The 20,387-nt window shown below is 40.5% G+C and overlaps 1 protein-coding gene across 23 annotated transcripts in view; it reads left to right on the top strand.

The window, feature by feature from the left end:
- Positions 1-20,387, top strand: part of GPHN (gephyrin) — a 235,191-nt gene that overhangs the window by 127,757 nt on the left and 87,047 nt on the right. For 15 of the 23 annotated variants that reach the window (XM_033147633.1, XM_033147684.1, XM_033147674.1 and 12 more), the window contains 3 exons: positions 2,467-2,533; positions 14,466-14,738; positions 16,472-16,579. In XM_033147633.1, coding sequence (XP_033003524.1) covers positions 2,467-2,533; positions 14,466-14,738; positions 16,472-16,579 — 448 coding nt within the window. The remainder of the gene's footprint in view (positions 1-2,466; positions 2,534-14,465; positions 14,739-16,471; positions 16,580-20,387) is intronic. The other 8 variants (XM_033147666.1, XM_033147695.1, XM_033147749.1 and 5 more) reach the window with 1 other exon arrangement.

Raw genomic sequence — 20,387 nt, 5'->3', positions numbered from 1 at the left:
CCCTCGGCTTATACTCAAGTCAACCATTCCTTAAGAAGTGTACAAGAACGGTGGTTCTTTACTCTCCCCAGGCAGCTTGTTCCATTCCTGAACTGCTCACATAAATGCAAACTTGAGACCCCAGAAGGCAGAAAGCCTATCAGTTAAGGAAGTATTAAAACCCCACAGGTGCTCACTTTCCCTGGCTCCTGCTTAAACAGGACAGGATCCCAGCCTTCTCTGTATAATACAAGGGAACATTGTGCTGTGAGTTAAACCACAGAGCCCTAGGGCTTGCTGATCAGAAGAATGGCGGTTCGAAACCCTGCGACGGGGTGAGCTCCACAGCAGCAAAGGAGGAAGAGGAAGGAGCAGCCCAAAGGGCTGCTTTGGGCTGCTCGTTCCTCCTCTACCACAGTGGCAAAGGTGAACCGGCTTATACTTGAGTCAATAAGCTTTCCCACATTTTTGTAGGGAAATTAGGTGCCTCGGCTTATATTTGGGTCGACTTATACTCGAGTATATACGGTAATGCCTTACATACACAGAAGCAGTCTTCTGCACATGTATTCCTAGCTGCACGAGAATCTGCATTTGCAAGCAAGAGCAGTATGTGCAGTTCTTGTCCTGGCTCAGCCCCAGAGGGCTCACATTCATCAGCTTATTGTTCATAGCACTGAACATCTGATCAGGATGAATGAACCAGGAAATGGATTCATTCCTGCCTTGAACTGATGATTAGACTGATGATGACGTGGCTGGAGCTAAGTGCCTGGAGCCCTGGCTGTTATGCATTCAGGTGAGTCAGGGTTATAGTGCTAAGAACTTCATTTGAAAATTTTTAGGACAGAAATATAGTAGCAGGTAAAAATACTTCTTTAATGAAGAATGTGTGCTTCTACTTTATCTGCACCCCACAATTTCTCAATATTCACCACAAGGGCTATAAAATCCAGAGAAATTTTTTTAATGCAAAAGACAGGAAATCTAACAGAAAGTATAGTCATCTGATCAACAAGATGTGAGACAAGACTTAAAGAAAATTAGGGATACCATGAAGATAATGCATAAATTTTGCTTTTCAGATAATATGATGGGAGGCTATCAAAATATAAGCCTTTCATTTCAGACTATGCATCTCAAGAGTTATCAGTAAAAATTACCATTCAAGCCTACTGATAGGAATTGTTGTGTTGGAATTGTTAGGTAACCATTCATAAGTAAAAATTTAGAAATCTATTAAATACCATTGCTCTGGATTTTGTGTGTTTTATGCAATTTCATAAGCTTGCAATAAAGTTAATGAAATTCTTAGTGTTTAAAGCAATTTAAAGCTGTCATTTCTCTGTAAACAGAGTTTCTGTACATGTCTGAATTAATCAAAGACCTATATTAACACTTCATCTGTAGAATGTACCGGTATTTTAGACCTTAATTAAATTATGTGTTTTATTTTACACCCTTCATAGCATATTATGGGTCTTACTGTAGCAGGTATAGTCAGCTAGATAATACAGAATACAAAATTTATTTTTATGTTGGATTTTAATGGTTACTTCATGAATCCAGAGAATATAAAAGGGGAGGGAAAAGCCATATAAAATTATGATATTCACATTTAAGTCAGTAAATTACTCTTTAGTGTTAGAATCCTGAAGGGTACTCTGGATCCTTAATCTTAGCAATATTTTTTCTGAAAATTGATTTGGTTATTACTTTTTGCTATTTGTATCTCAGGTTGTTTACAATAAAAAAGCAAAGTCAAAAAGAAAAAAAACTTTAGAAACTCACAATTTAAAACAAGACACAGAGCAGAGCAATGAAATACAACACAATAGCTGCATAAAGCTCATTAAACCTGAGCAAACAAAAATGTTTTTTATAATAATAATAATAATAATAATAATAATAATAATAATAATATAATTTATATCCCACCCATCTTTCTGGGTTTCCCCAGCCACTCTGGGTGGCTTACAACATATATAAAAACACAACAATGCATCAAAAATTAAAAAACAAAAGATCCTATACAAGCAACAAACCAATAAATCAATAGAAAACAACAACAACAACAAAGTATTCACAACAACAACAAAGTATTCCCTCTAACCCTAACATAGATTGTTTACTTAGTTCAATCAGTCAGTCAATCAATCAATCAATCAATCAGGGCACTATTTTTGAAAGAGAAGCTATGTAATAATTATGCTTTGCTACTGTTACAACAGTTAGAGTTGCTACTTTCGTTCCCACTTTTGGAAAGCTTTCACGCTCATACCATGCTTAATGTGTTGATGGAACACTTTAATCAAATATATTTAAATCAAATTGGTCCATTGTATTGAATTGTGTGTTTCTACTGAGCACATCTTAAGACCTCCCCTGTCTTGACCATTGGTAGACAGTTATGAATAATAAAACATTTTGGTCCAGTGTTCATGTTTCCCATGCATTCATATTCATCACAATCTCTTCTCTTTTCAGACCTGTATGCGGAATCAGAGGAAAAACTCTTATAATTAATCTTCCAGGTAGCAAGAAGGGGTCCCAGGTAAGCAGTATTCTAGGGGGGGGGGGAATCATTAATATTCATGATGAATCTGAGGAAGGAGAATAATTTTGCCTTTTAAGTTATTTCTCCCATGAATTATAACAACCATGAAATTAACAATGAAACAATAAGGTGAATATTATTTTTAATGAACGTTAGTGTTCCATCTTGTGAAACCTACAATGCCATCATCCCAGTTATCAAAACAAAGGCTTCAAGTTGTTTGGTATCTGAAGCTCAACTGGTAATCATTCACCCCAATCCTCTGAAATAAATGAGGGAGCCCTTCTGGGCGGGTATATGTGCATCATACCACTTATGTATGGAATATTGCTGAATTATGGCACATATCTGAAGTTACATTACCGAGTTGATTTAGAATGTGTTGGGGCAAATCTATACATTATGTGGCACCATTGTTCGGTGATACATGATTGCTTTTTGAAACTGAAATGGCAGCCTTGGGTGTTGGTTCACATAAGCTCTTTTCTCTTATCTACTCACATACCTGGTTAGATGTAACACTTGCTGGTTTGTCAAAATAGTTTGCCATGTTGTCCAAATGGCCAAACAGTGTTAGAGTAGATAAAAATCAATGATATGATAATCATAACAACAACAACTGCACTAACAAACAGTATTATTTAAAACAAAATAAAAAATAAAAAATTTCCTTCCATTAGCACCTTACAGACCAACTAAGTTTGTTCTTGGTGTGAGCTTTCGTGTGCATGCAAGAAGTGTATGCTAATGGAAGGAATTTTTTTATTTTTTATTTTATTTAGACTATGGCAGACCAACACGGCTACCTAACTGTAACTAGTATTATTTAAGTTTGTCATTATTTTATTTTTAATCTGGAAACTTAATCAGTACCACTGCTTTAACATAATGAGTTAAAGGAGGTTTTTCTTTTGAGATAAAGAACCAATTTTATAATTTATTAGCTATGAATATTTCCCTACAAAATACAGACTTTTCCTTTTCACCCAATAAAGAGAAACACCTCTGGTCTGCCCAGTAAACTATCAGGCAATGCTTTGACCTTTCAGTTGTGGGCATTTTAGTTTCACTTTCTACTTGTGAGGGTGAGATTGTGCAAAGACAGAGTGACATAGAAAAGAGCAACTCTGGAAAGAAAAGAAGACAAAAAAATTCCAATGTGCAGATTTCTGTATTATCTTTGGGAATATTTTGTAGGTTAAAAAGGGAACAGTGCACATTGTATGTAGTGCAAGAAAGAATATGCAAGATTTATTTGTAAAAATGAAGTCCTGCAAATGATAATATATTTAGTGATAAAATAACATGATTTTGGTGATCAGATTTGCACCATTATTTAAAAAACATTTGAATAAGTTTGCTTAAAAGGTAAAGGGACCCCTGACTGTTAGTGTCAGGGATGAGTTAGAAGTATCAAGTTTCCCAGAGGGAGGTGGAGACATGAGGGAAGAAGGAGGAGGAGGCGTACCCGAGGAGGGGGAGGAAAGGCTCAGTCCAGAGGAGCAGGCAGAGAGGAGTAGAGACACAGGCAGCCCACCAGAAACGCAGGGGTTGAGTTCCAGCTCAGAATGGGGGGGGGGTACAAGCCAGCCCTCGCGAGTAGGGCGAACAAGAGGAGGGGCAAACGACATTTCCTGGGTTGCTGGCCGGGGAAACGTAGAGCTCAGAAAGTATCTGAACTAAGTGACTCGGATGCATGATCGTTAAGTGAAAATGACTGCTTGTAAATTCTGTAAATAAATAGCCATAAAACACCAGGAGTCTCCGGTGTCGTGGTATGGAGAGGAGAAGCCAGCCAGCCCTGACAGTTAGGTCCAGTCGCTGGCAACTCTGGGATTGCGGTGCTCATCTTGCTTTACTGGCCGAGGGAGCCGGCATACAGTTTCTGGGTCATGTGGCCAGCATGACTAAACCGCTTTCTGGCAAACCAGAGCTGCGCACAGAAACACCGTTTACCTTCGCAATGGAGCAGTACCTACAGAGCCGTCTTAAGGGGATCTGCCGCCCTGGTGCGGCTATCCCTCCGGCGCCCCCGCCATGCCGCCTCTCCGCCGCCTCCCTCCCACGCTTGCCGCCCCTTGGGAGGGGGGTGGGCGAGCGGGGGATGAGGGGCGTGGCGCTGGAGCGGCGCGGGGCTCTGCGCGCCCTTTCAGCGCTTCCGGGACGGGAGGCGAGGGTGGCCGGCTCGCGCTCCTGCACGCAGCCGGATGGCGCGGCGCAGCCGGGCAGCTCGCGCTCTGCGCGCAGCCGGAGGGCGCGGTGCGGCTGGCCAGCTCGCGCTCCATCGGGCGGGCGGGCAGCTCGCGCTCCTGTGCTCTGCTGGGCAGTCAGAGGGCGCTGCTGGCAGGCGCTGCCAGCGGGGCTGGAGGGCGGAGGCGCCCTCCGGGCCGTTGCGCTCTGGCGCGCCGCGCCACCAGCCCCAATGGATGAGACGGCTCTGAGTACCTATTTATCTACTTGCAGTTTGGTGTGCTTTTGAACTGCAAGGTTGGCAGGAGCAGGAACCGAGCAACAGGAGCTCACCCGAACTCCCGACCTTCTGATCGGCAAGCCCTAGGCTCTGTGGTTTAACCCACAGCGCCACCTGCGCTTAACTTGCTTAACTTGATTTACCGGTAAATCAGTTATATAAAAAACAGGTTTTCTTCTTACTGATATAAATCTTTGAGTTAAAATGCCTTGAATTAAAACAATGCAAATCAGTTTGAAACTGGTTTGCAACCCTTGTTTCAAAGAACTACTTAAACCGCAGTTTAAATCATAGTTTCCCAGTTTATATGTCAGCAAGTGTTCTTTTCAGCTGAAAATGTAAGAGGAGGAGGGAGCATACATTCATGGTGCAGCAAACTCCCTCAATAAATTTTGAAGCAAGGTAACATGAACTGGTTTAGGGTGCTTTAAAACTTCGAATCTTCCTGTCAGTAGCACTTGAGAGATCTGAGATTCTTTTATGTGGTAGCTTTCACTAATATCCAGCAGTAAGGACTCTTAATAAAGCAAGATGAAAAACCTGTGATCCCCTTATACCTCAGCCAAAGTAAGTATGACCCATACTGGAAACAAAAGAAAATTTTCTGTGCGAACAATTGTTTGTCACTTTTATGCCACAATGCCATTGAGTCTATAAACACCTTAGAAGTTACAAGATATTAGGATAGTGATTAGATAATTGTTTAGCTTTTAAAAGTTTGTATATACAGGTAGCTGTATTAGAAATCAATTGCTATAAAACTTGGAATTAGAAAATAATATTTATTTATTTCACTGTCAAAAAAATATGTGGCAGTCTCCCTAAATCAAGTTGGCTACATTTAAGAAAATTACTTTTTATCTGTTGCCTTTGTTCTAAACTATTGGTGATATGAAGTATTTATTTTTCATACGCTACTATAATAAGATATGTGAGCTTCAGTAGAGAAAATACAATAGAAGACCAAGAAACATTCAATTAAGTAAACTGGATAAGAAAAATTTATCAAATTGTAACCAATATATGTTAAAAGTTTTGGCCACAGTTTCACTCAGAAGGGAAGTAGAAATATTGTAAAGATGTTGTACAGTTTAATGCCTCTCTTTTTGATTTTGTATGTAATGTCTATGTAATATACAAATGTGCATATTTGTTGGCAAATATGTTCAGTAACTGGAAGCCCCTTTAGATTATCCTAGTTTTATAATGAAACCGATCCTTTAATTGAATGGAGCCTGGCAATTCAGTGGAAGGGTCATCTTGTGCAGCAAAATGAAAGCTAGTTGTGTCTTCCAGAGATCTTCCAACAGCATAAATTGTTTTCTTCTTGATTAGTTTATCCATCTTCACTCACGCTGAGGGGAGATAGAGGACAGCATTCTCTCTCCCTGGAATTTCTGTAAACATTTCCTCTTCGGAAATCATATTCTGACTCTTTACTTGAACTTACATTCTGAGTTATAATTTGTATATAATTAATTAGATGAGTTTATAGTATTACTGTGGATGACTATCTAGAATATTTACCTCAGTAAATGATATCACTCATTTGGTTGACCACAGACTCCTCATTATTATTTGTTCAGAGTTCAAGTTGCCATATCAGATTTTTTTGCATTCTATGTCTTGAAGTGACAGCACTTCTAATTTATAGACAGCTTTGTGGGAGGGAGGTGTAATGGAATATATATATGTTGCCAGCCAAAATACATGGGGTACCTCTTCCATTGGGAAGTTCATTCCATTATTATTACTTTTACCACCTTCCTACGTTGCTGTTGTTGTTGTTGTTCAGTCGTTCAGTCGTGTCCGACTCTTCGTGACCCCATGGACCAGAGCACGCCAGGCAACCCTATCCTTCACTGCCTCCCGCAGTTTGGCCCCTTCATGGATCACTGCCTTGTCGTGGCGAAGGGGCTTGAATTACTCAGGGAAGCTATGAGCTATGCCGTGCAGGGCCACCCAAGATGGACAGGTCATAGTGGAGAGTTTGGACCAAACGTGATCCACCTGGAGGAGGAACTGGCAACCCACTCCAGTATCCCTGCCAAGAAAACTCCATGGACAAAGACGTTGCTGTACGCAAGGCAATTTACAACCTGCAAAAATGCCAATATATACAACAAATGTCATACATCCTATAACAATCCTATCAAATGCAAATAAGTCATAATGAAAAATATGACTATAAACTCCTCAGAAACCCATTTCATTTTTATCCATATCAGTTGTGAGTCCAGAATGAAAGGGAAATGTGCATGGATTCCACGAGAAGACCTCAGTGCCAAAAGCTCTAAGGCCATGTTGAAAGATCCCTCCCTCTACTCTAAATGGATTAGTACATAAGAAGGCCAAGTTTCAGAGGCAAAGCTTATTTAGAACCATTGCAGAAGGAATCTAAAAAGATGAGAGAGCAACAAAAAAACAAAAGGCCAGTTCCTACAAGTAATGAGAAATTAGTGCTGGAGTAATGAAGGAAATATTGCCACTTTCTAGAAAACAGTCACCTTACTGGAGGGAAGCAGGCACTTCAGACATTGAGGTTATACCATTGGTATGAAGAGGAGAGTTAGAGGGTGGGGATGCTTTCTTAGTGAAGAAGATCATGATCCATTATTAATAGTTCATCTGTTTACCAGAAAATAACATAATTGGCCCCATTATTCTGATAAGTGGCATTGTTACTATATGTTTAATTGTTAAGAGTGATAAATCTGGTCACAGTAATGTGGATACTTTTCTTCCACTCACTAACTCATAACAATATCACAACTTATATAACTTACCCTTTTACAGATAGAAGTTTGTATATATTGGTGTATTTCCATTGATGGAAGGCTTCTAGTTGAGGCTTCTATCAGCAAAACTTGGTTCAAGGCAATCTTCAGCAATTCCCTTTGCAGACTCCAACATCACCTCCTATACTGTTTTAGAGTAGTTTTTCGGGTGTGTGGGTGTGTGCCAAATATCAATTTGATCTCTGTTCGACTAACAGAAGGCTCTCCTAAAACAAGTAGCTTTACTGTCAGTGGAGTTCTCATATGGTTCTTTAAAGTGTTTAAATTTCTTTTTGCTTTCTAAAATCTCTATCTTTTGTAATTTTAAGCATTTCTTTTTTGATATAGGAAGGCAGTTGTGATATAATATGACCTCTAGTGACAACTTTACTTGTTTCCCAGATTATTGCTTTTGATAATGCTACATTACGTAACCTACAGAAAGTGTTTTCATTTATTCACATTTTCCTTTCACATCTGGTTCTATTAATATCCAATAGAGGTGTCTCTGTTATATCACAATACCCAGTCTCTTCATCTGAGGCTTCAGAGCAGGCTTCCTCAAACTCGGCCCTCCAGATGTTTTGAGAGTACAATTCCCATCATCCCTCACCACTGGTCCTGCTAGCTAGGGATCATGGGAGTTGTAGGCCAAAAACATCTGGAGAGCTGAGTTTGAGGAAGCCTGGTTTAGAGGATCGTATCTCTTCTTCAGAAGCCTATCTTCAGTAGAGATCCTTTTATGAGTGTGGAGAAACTCTACTCATATATCATGTGATGGAAAATATCCCAACAGTAGCTTCTTCAAGAAATTTGTATCCTTTAATTAAAATGGATTTTAATCTGCTAGACCTGAAGTGAAATGTTGGCTCTTTCAGCCCTAAGAATTCAATTAGGCTTAGGGTTAGATCAAGTCTACACACTGGCAATTTGTCTTTAAAACAAAAACAAAAAACAAAAAACTGCATCCAGCAGCTCAGGTAAATGACTAATGTAGCATGTAGTTAGATGTTAAGACTTAGAGGTTTGGTTCCCTTATACCCACTAGAAAAACTCCAATGCCTTGAGGGAATTTTTCCCTTGTTCATTTGAAGCTGGTGTTGAGCTAATAGCCATATGTTCTCCAGGCCTTTTTACAGCAAATTAAATAGTTGCCTACTTCTCTTTGGATGTTACTAAAATAATACTCTCTTGTTCACTCATCAAAAAATGTGATTGCCAAGGAGAGGAATATAAAGACTAATATACTTTAAGGGTGAGATTTGTGACATGCATACATCAACTGGATTTTTATATAGCAGTTGTGCATTATGTCATTCCTGAACTCTTGGCCTTCATGCCCAGCACAGTCTTGTACAAAGGCTTGGATTGTAATTACCCAAATTTGATTCTAAATTATGTACAAATATTATGTGACTAGTAAATATAAAAATAAATACATAAATGTTAAATTCAGTATATGCAGGTCAGATGAGTTTGAATACATTTTGCTTTATGTTTTGTATTGTCCTTTATCTAACTTACCAAGGGATAGATCTCTGTCTTTTCATAATTTTATGGAAGGTCAATAAAATTATTTTAAAGTTATATGATTGCTGACTGTAAACAGATTTGTTACCTATAGTGCAGCTTTATAAGTGCCAGCTGTAAGAAAGTAAAGTGTAAGAAAGTAAAGTTTTTTTTACCTAAAGCAGTGTTGACTGGCAACAGGATTTTTGATTTAGAAGATTAGGGGAACATTACAAGTTTAAGTTTCTACAGTTTGCATCTTTGAAAATGTATATGTTAACCCCCTCCTGTATCAATTTTTTGTTGAAATATAAACAATAAAAATCTGACTTGCAGCTTGCACAGTTAGTAACATTTACACTTTGAGATGTATAATATCTTAAGTTTCATTCTTCATTCTTGTTAGGTAAATATTCTAAAGGAAGTTTCTCCATTTTCATATCACTAAATATATTATGTTGGGCTTTTGCTTTTTTTCTGATCTTCAGGGTGATAATGGGTGAGTGTGCTACACCTTGAGTGTCAGGCAAGCTATTGCTGAAGATTTCATAGAGTTAATAAACATTTTGGAGAGAGGGCTAAAGTTTCTGCCTAGTCTATTTCCAGATAGATTGTTTTAGTTATTAAAACTATATTACAATTTAGTCCAGGTATAGGGTCTCTTAGGAGTTCACATTCACACTACAAAAATGCAGGCCTCAGGGACTGCATTTCTGAAAGTGTTTGCTGCTTTATAAATGTTTCAATGTGATCTACGCCTATCTCCATAAAGCATTTAAGTCAGTGAGTTGCATGAAGCGATACAACTTCAAAGAAACAACTTTTAAAGTCAAACTTCTATATGGGAAGTCTGCATCTTCCACCTGACATGTCAGCTCACTATTTTTTCCATTTTTGAGACTGCACAGAAACCACAGAAAAGAAAACAGAGTTATGCTTGACTGAAACTGATATCCTTCAAGTGTTTCTGTACAAAATGATATGATCACCCCATCTTGTTCCTACAAGCTCTTCACATGGCCATCTCCAACTCCTCAAAAGATTCCATCAACAATGTCTCCAGAAAATTTTACACATCACTTGGGAAGACAGGTGAACTAATGTCAGTGTACTGGAAGAAGCAAAGCTCACCAGTGTCAAAGCAATGATTTTTTAACATCAACTTTGTTGGACTGGTCACGTTCGGATGCCTGATTATCATCTTCCAAAGCAACTACTCTATTCCCAACTTAAGAATGGAAAGCGAAATACCGGGGGACAATGAAAGATGTATAAACGCTCTCAAGGCAAATCTTTAAAAATGTTGTATAAGCACTGATAACTGGGAAACACTGGTCTGCGAACACTCCAATTGGAGAATAGCATTTACCAAAGGTGTCATGGACTTTGAAATAGCCCGAACTCAGGGTGAAAAGGAGAAAGAAGCTAAGAGGAAGGTACATTTGGCAAATTTTCACTGTGATCAACTCCCGCCTGGAAACCAATGTCCACACTGTGGAAGGACATGGGGCTCCAGAAATGGCCTCCACAGTCACTTACGGAATCACTGTTAAGACCATGTTCATGTAAGACAATCTTACTCGGCCAAAGAAGAAAAAGAAGTCTGTACCTAAATAGAACAAAACTTTGGAAAACTAAGGCTCAGAAAAATAGAGTTAAGCGGAAGTTCCTAAGTTATATATACATAACTAGCTGACCCGGCCATGCGTTGCTGTGGTTTTTTATGGGTTTTTTATGATTGTATTGATTTAGTGAAATTGAAGAAGTTCCCCTTTTCAACTTCTGGTTTGTCCCAGCCACAACAACCCTGTGTTGTAGCTCAGGCTGTCCCAGGGTCACTCGGTGAGCTTAGTAGCGAGATTCAAACCCTGGTCTCTCTCTTAAATGCCCCTTTAATAGAATTAAACGCTTGCCCTAGATTTACTATCTCCTCCCCCCCCCTGGAAACCTGATACATGGTACAGTCCGCTCTGGCATTGAGCCTGGGGTCAGAAGGGACCATAACGATGCAAGGAGGGGTGATGGGGAACTGGTAGGGTCCTTATACATTTGTGTGCAGCGCTTTTTCCTCTTCTGATAACTGGAGTTTCATTTGTAAAGTGATACAGTAGTGCAGAAAGGATTGTGTGTGGAGACAGGATAGGGAGCGAAGCATAGTTGCTGAGCTTTCTCATCCTACATCATCCCCCCCCCGCCATAAGGAATGGTATGGCCTGGGCCTAAAAACCTTTTCCTGCCTGGAGCTGAAACTACTAAGAACGTTTCTGGCTGGGGAAGGAGAGTTTAGGCCTTCCTCTTAACTGTTTTTTTGGCGGTAAGGCCCTTGGCAGAGGCTGGGGCTAGGGAGATTAATAGGGGGTTGTCCCTGCTGTCTGAAAATGGCTGACTGAGGTGAAGGAGGTTTTTTGGTCGGCGCACAGTCTGTTATGTTCTATGAAAAATAGATGGACATATAAGAACAGTCAGGCAGAGTACGGTGACTTAGTAAGGCAAGGCATGTGGATAAGAGGAAAGGACAGAATTGTATAAAGCAAAAATAGTATGCTGGCACACAAAAAGGAACAGCAAACTAGCCGTACTGTATTAATCAGAAATTACCCTTATGCACCATTGAAAACTGGTAAACTTTCAATTTTAGTAAGTAGACACTCTACAGCAAACTTTATTTAGATCCTTTTTAATTTCCTCCTCCTCACTTGCTGAACATAAGAAGAGCCTGCTGGATTAGGCCAGTGGCCCATCTAGTTTGGCATCCTCTTTTTCTCATAGTAGCCAACCAGCTGCATGTGGGAAGCATGCAATCAGTACCTGATTACAACAGTAACTAGGGATGGCCTGTTGAAGCCTTGCTTAGAGTGGGGGTCATGTGGCAGCTTCCAGTGACATTTTGCCAGAAGCTGCCATCTCTTCTCCAGAGGCAGCAAGAGCGGGCAGGGCACCTGCAGGGGCACTGCTCTGTTGAATTTCACTATCCAAGCCAGCTGCCTCAGTCCACCTCATGGTTGGATCAGTCCTACCAGTAACTGGTATTCAGAAACATACTGCCTCCAACCTCCATGCCTTTGCCCCAATAAATTTGTCTAATCCTCTTTTAAAATTATCCAAATTAGTGGCTATCACTGCCTCTTGTGGGAGAGAATGCCATAGTTTAACTATGCATTGTGTCCTTTCTTTTGCCTGTCCTGATTCTTCCAGCATTTAGCTTCATCGGATTTCCACAAGTTCTAGTCTTATGAGAGAGGGAGAAAAGCCTTTCTCTATACACTTGCTCCACACCATGCATAATTTTATACACCTCTATCATGTGTCCACTTACTCGCCTTGTCTCTAAATTAAAAACCCCCAAATGTTGTAACCTTTCCTCCATCAGCTTTATCATTTTGTTTGCCCTTTTCTGAACTTTTCCAACAGTAGAATAACCTGGAATAGAAACTACTAAGACACATAGAAAATAAGCATTATAAGTACAATCAGTTGAGTATTACCAAGCCAGAGTCCAAACACTTTCATAGTGACAATCACACATCATCTATTCATTCCTTTAAATTTGGGCTACATAGTTTTATTCTTATGTGGTCTACCAATGAGTGTTAAGTTTCAAAAGGAAGATTACACAAATGACTTGAATCAGAGTATTGGAAGGTCTGCCTTCAGTATGCAATTGCCATCAGAGGCCTTTTTCTGGGTTTCTCCTGGGAGGTTGTCTGGAATTGTTTTTTCTGCTACCATCAACTGCTATTTACTCCTGTTGCTTTATCTGATGTTTTGTTGCCAATTTTAGTGCCACAGTTCTACAGGTCCCAGGTTCAGTCTCTTCCATCTTCAGTTCTTGTTTTTCTTTAGGGATCCCAGGTAGTACTGTTGAGCTTGCTGAACCATTGGTCTGACATGGTATAAGTCAACATCATATGTTCTGTCTTAGGAGGATAAAAACTAACACCAAGCAATAACAGTCATCCAAATGATTGTCCTTGCCAGTGGTTAAGTCAGAATAATACTATCAGTGGGATCCAAAGAGAAACATACGTTATGTGGTTGATGAAAGCAGACTTCCTCAGCCCATTCTCCCACCAGCATCTCCCAAAAAGGGTACTGAGGATTAGGGACCACTGCTGAATGGAGTGGTTTTGACCAGGGGAACTGAAGGGGAAATCGGGCAGAAGTAACTTCCACCAGCAGGAACTCCACTCCTGAAAGTTGCCTCTGCCTGATTGCCAGAGTTCCCTTATACTGTACTGCAGCACGTTAAGGAGAGTCCCGAAACCATTAGGAAGCCTCGGAGGAAGTAGCAGCTGAAGGAGAAGAGACAGGGAAGTCTGATTTCACTGCCCCATTGAGTCCTTTTTTTTCTTTCTGAACCCAGTTCTATTTATTCTGAAAGTCTTCTAGTGTGATCTTAAGATATATAAGAACATTCCTTCATCCAGTTTGGTATATGTATTGACAAAAATCGGACTGTGTCTACTAGTGTAAAGAAAGTTGGATTTGGACTGAGTCCAAGTCCTGCCTGATGGGATTGATGGCATGCCTTTGAGCAAATCATACCTTCTCAGCCACTGTTTGCTTTGTATTAAATAAGAAAATATGTGCTTACCCCACATGAATGTTGTTACGTGGGCAAAACCAAGAAAAAATGCTAGGTATGTAAAGACTGAATTGTGAGAAGGTACCGTACATAAAATGTTAAAATCAAAAGGACACCTCTAGAAAAGTGAATTGGTCTGTATAATGAATCAGAGAAGAAAGATGATAGTGTTATTGCTAGGTTCAATACTAAGTGCTATTTATTTTAATATTGTTGAAATAATTCAACACTATTTGTTTCATAAAAAACCCAACTCTACCACTTTTTGAAATAGTGTTGTATAAAATTTATATTTCTAGAATTTCTTCAACCACAAAATTATAATTTTCTACAATCCGTTAGGACAAAAGGAAATGAAAAGCCTAGAGAGTTTAACTGTGACATACACATTATAAAGTAAAACAGAAAATTAAGATGTCTGCAGCTTTAGTGAATTTGAATATCAAATCAATATAATATCAAATCAATAGTGTGCCCCTAAAAACAACACACATATCAGATCACTAGTCAACTTTAATATTAGAACTGCTCAATAGCTATTATCATTTATAGGTAAGTGTTCATTGTCATTTTTCTCATTGTGCACAGGAATGCTTTCAGTTTATACTGCCAGCCCTACCTCATGCCATTGACCTTTTGCGGGATGCCATTGTAAAAGTAAAAGAGGTGCATGATGAACTTGAAGATCTACCTTCACCACCACCACCTCTTTCTCCACCTCCAACCATCAGCCCACACAAGCAGACAGAAGACAAAGGTGTACAGTGTGAGGAAGAGGAGGAAGAGAAAAAAGATAGTGGAGTTGCTTCAACAGAGGATAGTTCCTCCTCACATATAACTGCTGCAGCCATTGCAGCTAAGGTGAGTTAAGGTTCTGTGCAAAGCGGCACACTGGTTTCTATCTCAGGTACTATCCCCGAACAGCTAGTTACCTTTCAGGAATGCATTTAATTTGTGTCAATCTAGTGTTACAGACATAAGAGGTCTTTCCATTTTAATCACATAATTTTAAGTTTTCTCTGTATAGCATTTTCCTTTTTTTCCCATTACATGATGTACAGTGGCATAGATCTAACAATAACGTAGCACAAAAGGAAAGCATTTATGCTTAAACCAAGAAGGGTCACCCATTTCTGTTAGTTTTCCTCTCTGACTGCACCATCCATGCAACATTGAATGCTATGCCAGGGCTCCCTCCATTGTCAGAAGCAGTGGGTTCAAGAGGCTTCAGTGAAGGAAGCAGGAATGTCCTCTTTCATGAGCACTTGTTGCTCTTAGCAGCCATTGGTCTTTAATTCAAAACCATGAGCCATGGTAGTTGAAAGAACCTAGCAATAACTTGAGAAATGTCATTTTCTGATATGAAAATGAAGCCCTTGTAGAATCACTGCACACACACACACAAAGAGCACCTGTTTACCAAGAAACCTGGAGACTGGATTGAGTGATGGGGCTCTCTATGTGCAGCTGCAGCAGTCCAGCTTGGTGCTCTTCCATGTCTCTGGATTCAGATGGGCCCTAAGAAGTTCAGGCCAAGCTTCTGGATATCAAGATTCACTTTTTAAAAATCAATGGAAGCTAAATAGGCACAAATGGTATATCTATCTGTCTCTGAAGAATTTGTTTTTGCTAGATTAAACATGCTTATTCAATTGGGATATCAATAATAGATAGCTTGACTCAAGCTTAAGAGAGATTCAAGTCCTAGCAAAGTAGAGTTGAAACCTGGAATGGAGGTCTAGGTGTCTGCATCATGCCTTATACATTGCCTGAAACCCCTCATTTTATGAATTGAGCTCTGAATATCAGCATTCTTGTAGTTCAGGGATCATGTCTTGAAATGATCTCAATACAATATTTCCCCCCATGTATAAAAACTGTTTTCTTTAAATGTTCATATTAGATTGTGCGAGCATGATGCAGATAGTCATTTGTGACGAGTGGAAGCTGAATTTTAAACAATAGTTCATAATATTACATGGATTTGTGCCCTCGCCACCCCAGTCACAGTGATCTGGATGGTTCTTGTCCACCCACAGTCTTGGGCAAGGAAAGTCCTGATGCAGCCACTGTTAGGCAGCGCACACAGCTCTTTTAAAAGCGGCACAAGTAAAGGGCATTGCACATTGCAGCCCTGCTACCACAGCAGTGGGGAAGCAAATGTGCTCACTGAAAGTCCTGGGCACCCCACAAGAGCTTAGGAGCCTCTTGTGAGCCTGTGTTGCTTTCAACATTTCATGTTGCAGAATGGCATGGGATGCCAAGGAAGAGGTGACTAAGCAAGTGATGGAGGAATCGGGTGCTCTTCAATCTGCTTCCTTCCATAGTTGTTGCCAGTTGGGCAGCCGACCCAGGCATTGGATATTGGGCGACATCCTACACCCTTGGTGTGCCCTCCTCCAAAGTACTGTGGTTATGTTATCCATTTGCTCTTTTAAAAGCAGAAAAATACCTGAGATCTAAACTAGTTGTGCTCATTAAACAACTTGTATTCAGGTATTCCATGTATTCATCCTTGTTCCTCTATGTCACTGCTTGTTTAGTTTCATGTTTTGCTGTCACTGTATTCATAGTTATTATGTATTGTACATTAGAAGCATCCATCCTACACCAGTTCTGCTGTTATCATGGCAAAAGGTGAACATCCCATTCCTGGTCTCATCTGTTATTCCCATCACGCATCAGGCAGTGCAGGAAAACCGGTAAGACACACCTACCAGAGGGTTTTGCATGAATATCTGCAGACATTCTGCCTGCCTCCTCCACTCTGTATAAGGAGGAGACACAGCTGTTTGTTTATTCCCACTATCATAGTGTTGTGTTCTGAGCAAACATGAACTAAATTGTTATTCTATACACTCTTATCAAGTATATAGAGTTTAAGATCATTTATTTTAGATGTGAAGCATTAGTTGTAAGATAGTGGTTGCTCCCAGATAGAAGCTTTTTGGTTTGGTTTAAAAACGTTCTGGCAGTTTGATCAGCAATGAAAACTGTCTCAGACATTTTTTACTTCATGTATTATGGTATTTCTGTTACTGCAGCGCTCAAAGATTCCTTCAATTCTGTAGAGCATTGGTGGGTGCATCTGGGCTTCAAATTGCTTGGCCTTGGATGACAGCCAGATATTTCTGGTATCCATCACTAACACTTTTCTACCACTTATTCATCCTAATCTTATTCCAGTTCTTCTTGTTGGCTTTGCTTGACTCAGAAAGTGAAAACTGAACAGATAGTATCTAAATTGTCTTTTGTATATATGTCAGTGCCCCCTCCTAAGTGAGTAGCACGTTGTGGTTTAAAGAGAATATTAATATAGCCAGTTAGTCAGCCATCAAATCATTTTGTCATGGCAAATAATTGCTCCCTCAGCATACAATTGGAATCTGGACAATAACCTCCTTCTGCCTCTGAAAAACGGTATCTGACTGACTGTGTTAGAAAGCTGAGGTTAATAGAATCAGTAAAGAATCTATAATTGAACTTAAAACACCATTGTTTGTGTCCTACTAACTGTGTCAGCAAAAATGAATGTCCTCATCTCTGTTGCCCCTATGTGCATAGAGGTGTGGAAGACATGGGAGAAGGAACAGCAGAGTGGGGATCTCCTTCCCTTTGACCTTCACCTTCCCACTTACAACATAACTGTTGCATTTTAAAACTATAGTTAGCCACTTTGAGGACTCTGGTTGAAAAGTGGAATATAAACCTACAAAATAAAAAAAAACTATCAGAGGGGCAGAGGGAAGGACACAGATCTCTTTCACTTCCTGCTCATTGGCAAGATATTGATGGAGGGAGTGGAGAAACAGGAGAAGGAAGGAGACTCTCCATCTCCCAGTTTTAACTCCCTGAGCCCTCTGTGTACAAGAACAGAGTCTCCCTTCTTCCACCTCTCCCAAGAAAATATTTCCTCGCAGTGGATCTGCAGCAATCATTTTGCTGCACTTTCTGCAAGGATAAAGTTAGCTGGAATGATTACCATGGTAACGACAAATGTGATTATCCTTTTCTTTTACCTGCATGCTCACTCAGCCAACAAAACAAATCAAGTGCAGGTCCCTTTTGCTTCTTTTTCCTGTGGAGACACAGCTAATTAATTCCCTTTCAGTTAAGTAAAGATTGCTGCTGTAATCCCAGTTTTTCTGGGATTTACTCTCCTAAAAATATTATGCAAGTAGCCATTTGTAGCAATTAAATTAACTTTTGTATTTGCCGTTAAGCAAGTTGTGGGATACAATAAGCAACAATGTGCTCAGTTGTTCTTTTCTTCCTCTCATTTCTCCTCCTCCCCATCTAATTTTCACATACCCAGAGACAGTTTTAGGGTGGCACGAATGGTGCAGTCTCACTGGGCATCACACTGCAGGAGGCACCAAAACAATACTGTAGAATGGAGCGTGAGAGGTGGGGGCACTGAATTTTAGCGTTGCATAGGGCAACACTGAAATTTGAGAGCTTAAAGTCCACCACTGACCTACTCTTCCTTCCCCTTCTCTCCTGATCTTTGACTCCTCCTTTCCATCACTCTTTGTCTTACCACTCCTGCTCTCCCCCTCTTGGTCTCTCTTCCCCACTCACCTCCACTCCCTCTCTTCTCTGCCTACTTTCCCACCCTCTGCTTTCTCCTTCCTTTTTTTCCTTCATGCTTGCACTGCCACACCCACACACACCATTGTGCTTGCGCCTAGAAAAAGGAAGCATACAGGTGGAATGGGTAACCTGCAGATAGCAAAATACAGCGCCTGCTGTGACTGTAGAGACCAGTAACTCATAACTGTTTCCTCCCACATTGTTTTTGCTGCATTAGCAGCACCAAAGTGACCTATCCAGGACACAAGCCTGGGCAGTGTGTATGGAGGTCCTGGGCTGCCCAGATGACAAGACCCCACTTCCAGCCTCACTGAGCATCAAGGAAAGCAGACTGCAGGAGTTGCCAGAAGGAGGCATACAAGATGCCATCCAACCATCTTAGGGACTCCAGATTTGTGTAGCATTTACTCCTTAGCCTTTTCTTTTCGCAAAGATGTCCCACAACAAGTATGGGTGTTTCCTTAGGGTTTACTCCCGAAGCCTTTATCATGAATGAGTATAGCTGCAAGGCAGCAGAGGTTTAGGATCAGAGTTTTCCTTCTCCTAGATGGGCTACCTTCCCAGGTTGGCGAACCCCATCTGCCCCTCACTTCCCTGTACAACAGCATGTGCAGTAACTGCCTTCTTGACCGTTGAACCCATTATTGGTCTTGTCCACTCAGTCCGCCAGAGCTAGTATTCATATGCAGGGAAGTCCTTAACTCACTGAGGGTTTGGGACCTATTGTCTACCCTCACCTGATTTAGCTGGCCAGTTGAAGCTGTTTCCCGGGGAGTGGCCACTGTTGCATGCTGACAGCTTCTAGGAGCCACTGGTGAGAGCTGAGTGCAGGGTGGAGACCAAAGGTGGACAAACTACCCCAGAAGGAGCACAATGTGTCCCCCACCAGAGATACTACCCCCTCCCCTATGATGATGATGATGTGATGATGATGATGATGATACTGCAAGTTTTTTTTTTATTTTATTTGATACTAACCTTACACTAATGACATCATATGACTTAAGTGATTATACTTCAGAGTGTGCTCCTGATTCTTGCTTTGCAGCCCCAGCTTGAATTTAAACCATAGCTGCAAACTTTATTGCTTAAAAGCAAGACTTTAAGCAAGGGTAATCTTCCTTCAGGAGCTCCATTTGGTGCCATATTTCAAGCACTCTGGAGTTCTTCATTGTTCCTTTGCAGCTGTGGCTTTACCTGCCTCACATCTGATATTGCATGACCTCAGTGTGTGTGTATGAGAGCAGTGTGTGTGGCTTCAGGAGAAGCAGCCAAAATAAAGCCAAATATGAGCTGTTGGCTAGAGGTTCCCCATGCATGCTCTAAAAAATATTTTGAAGTCATGCAGCTGGTGCTGCCACCATCTGCTTTTTGCAGATGGTTTTCTGCCTCAGTTCTTGTGCTTGCCATCTCACTTGTTTTTACTGGGCAATAAACTTGTGACTTGAAAACTCAGTGGTACATTATCCTAGAATATATACATTAATGGAACAGAGAGGAAGCAGTGAAGTGGAGCTGAGAAGAGAGAGAAGTGAGCAGCTTATCATCCTGGGCAGAATCACTCTACCAACTCCTGAAAAAGTGGGTTGCATCTCATAAGAGAAATAGGGAAGACACCAGTTTCTTTCATGACCTAATTGACCATTTTGAAGGCTTTTATCCTAAAGTATGTCATTGCTTCTATAGAGCAAATGTCAAATGTGTCTTCATCTCCACTCCATTGTATTAAACGGGTGCCTTATTTTCATGCCCCAAGGCTTAAACAGTGCTTCCCTTTTGAGTGCTTCACTGTTAATTTCATTGTGCTAATTTCTTCCTCTGCTATCAGACATATTCTGCTGTGGCTGGTCATTTACTTGGCTTTCTTTCTAAAATCTCATTAATAAAAGTAGCCTTATTCTCAAAATAATGGTAAAA

The sequence above is a fragment of the Lacerta agilis genome, chromosome 1 (genome assembly GCF_009819535.1).
Source record: "Lacerta agilis isolate rLacAgi1 chromosome 1, rLacAgi1.pri, whole genome shotgun sequence".
Lineage (NCBI taxonomy): Eukaryota > Metazoa > Chordata > Lepidosauria > Squamata > Lacertidae > Lacerta > Lacerta agilis.
Note: the sequence above shows the minus strand (reverse complement) of the source record. Positions and strands in the feature narration are given on the sequence as shown.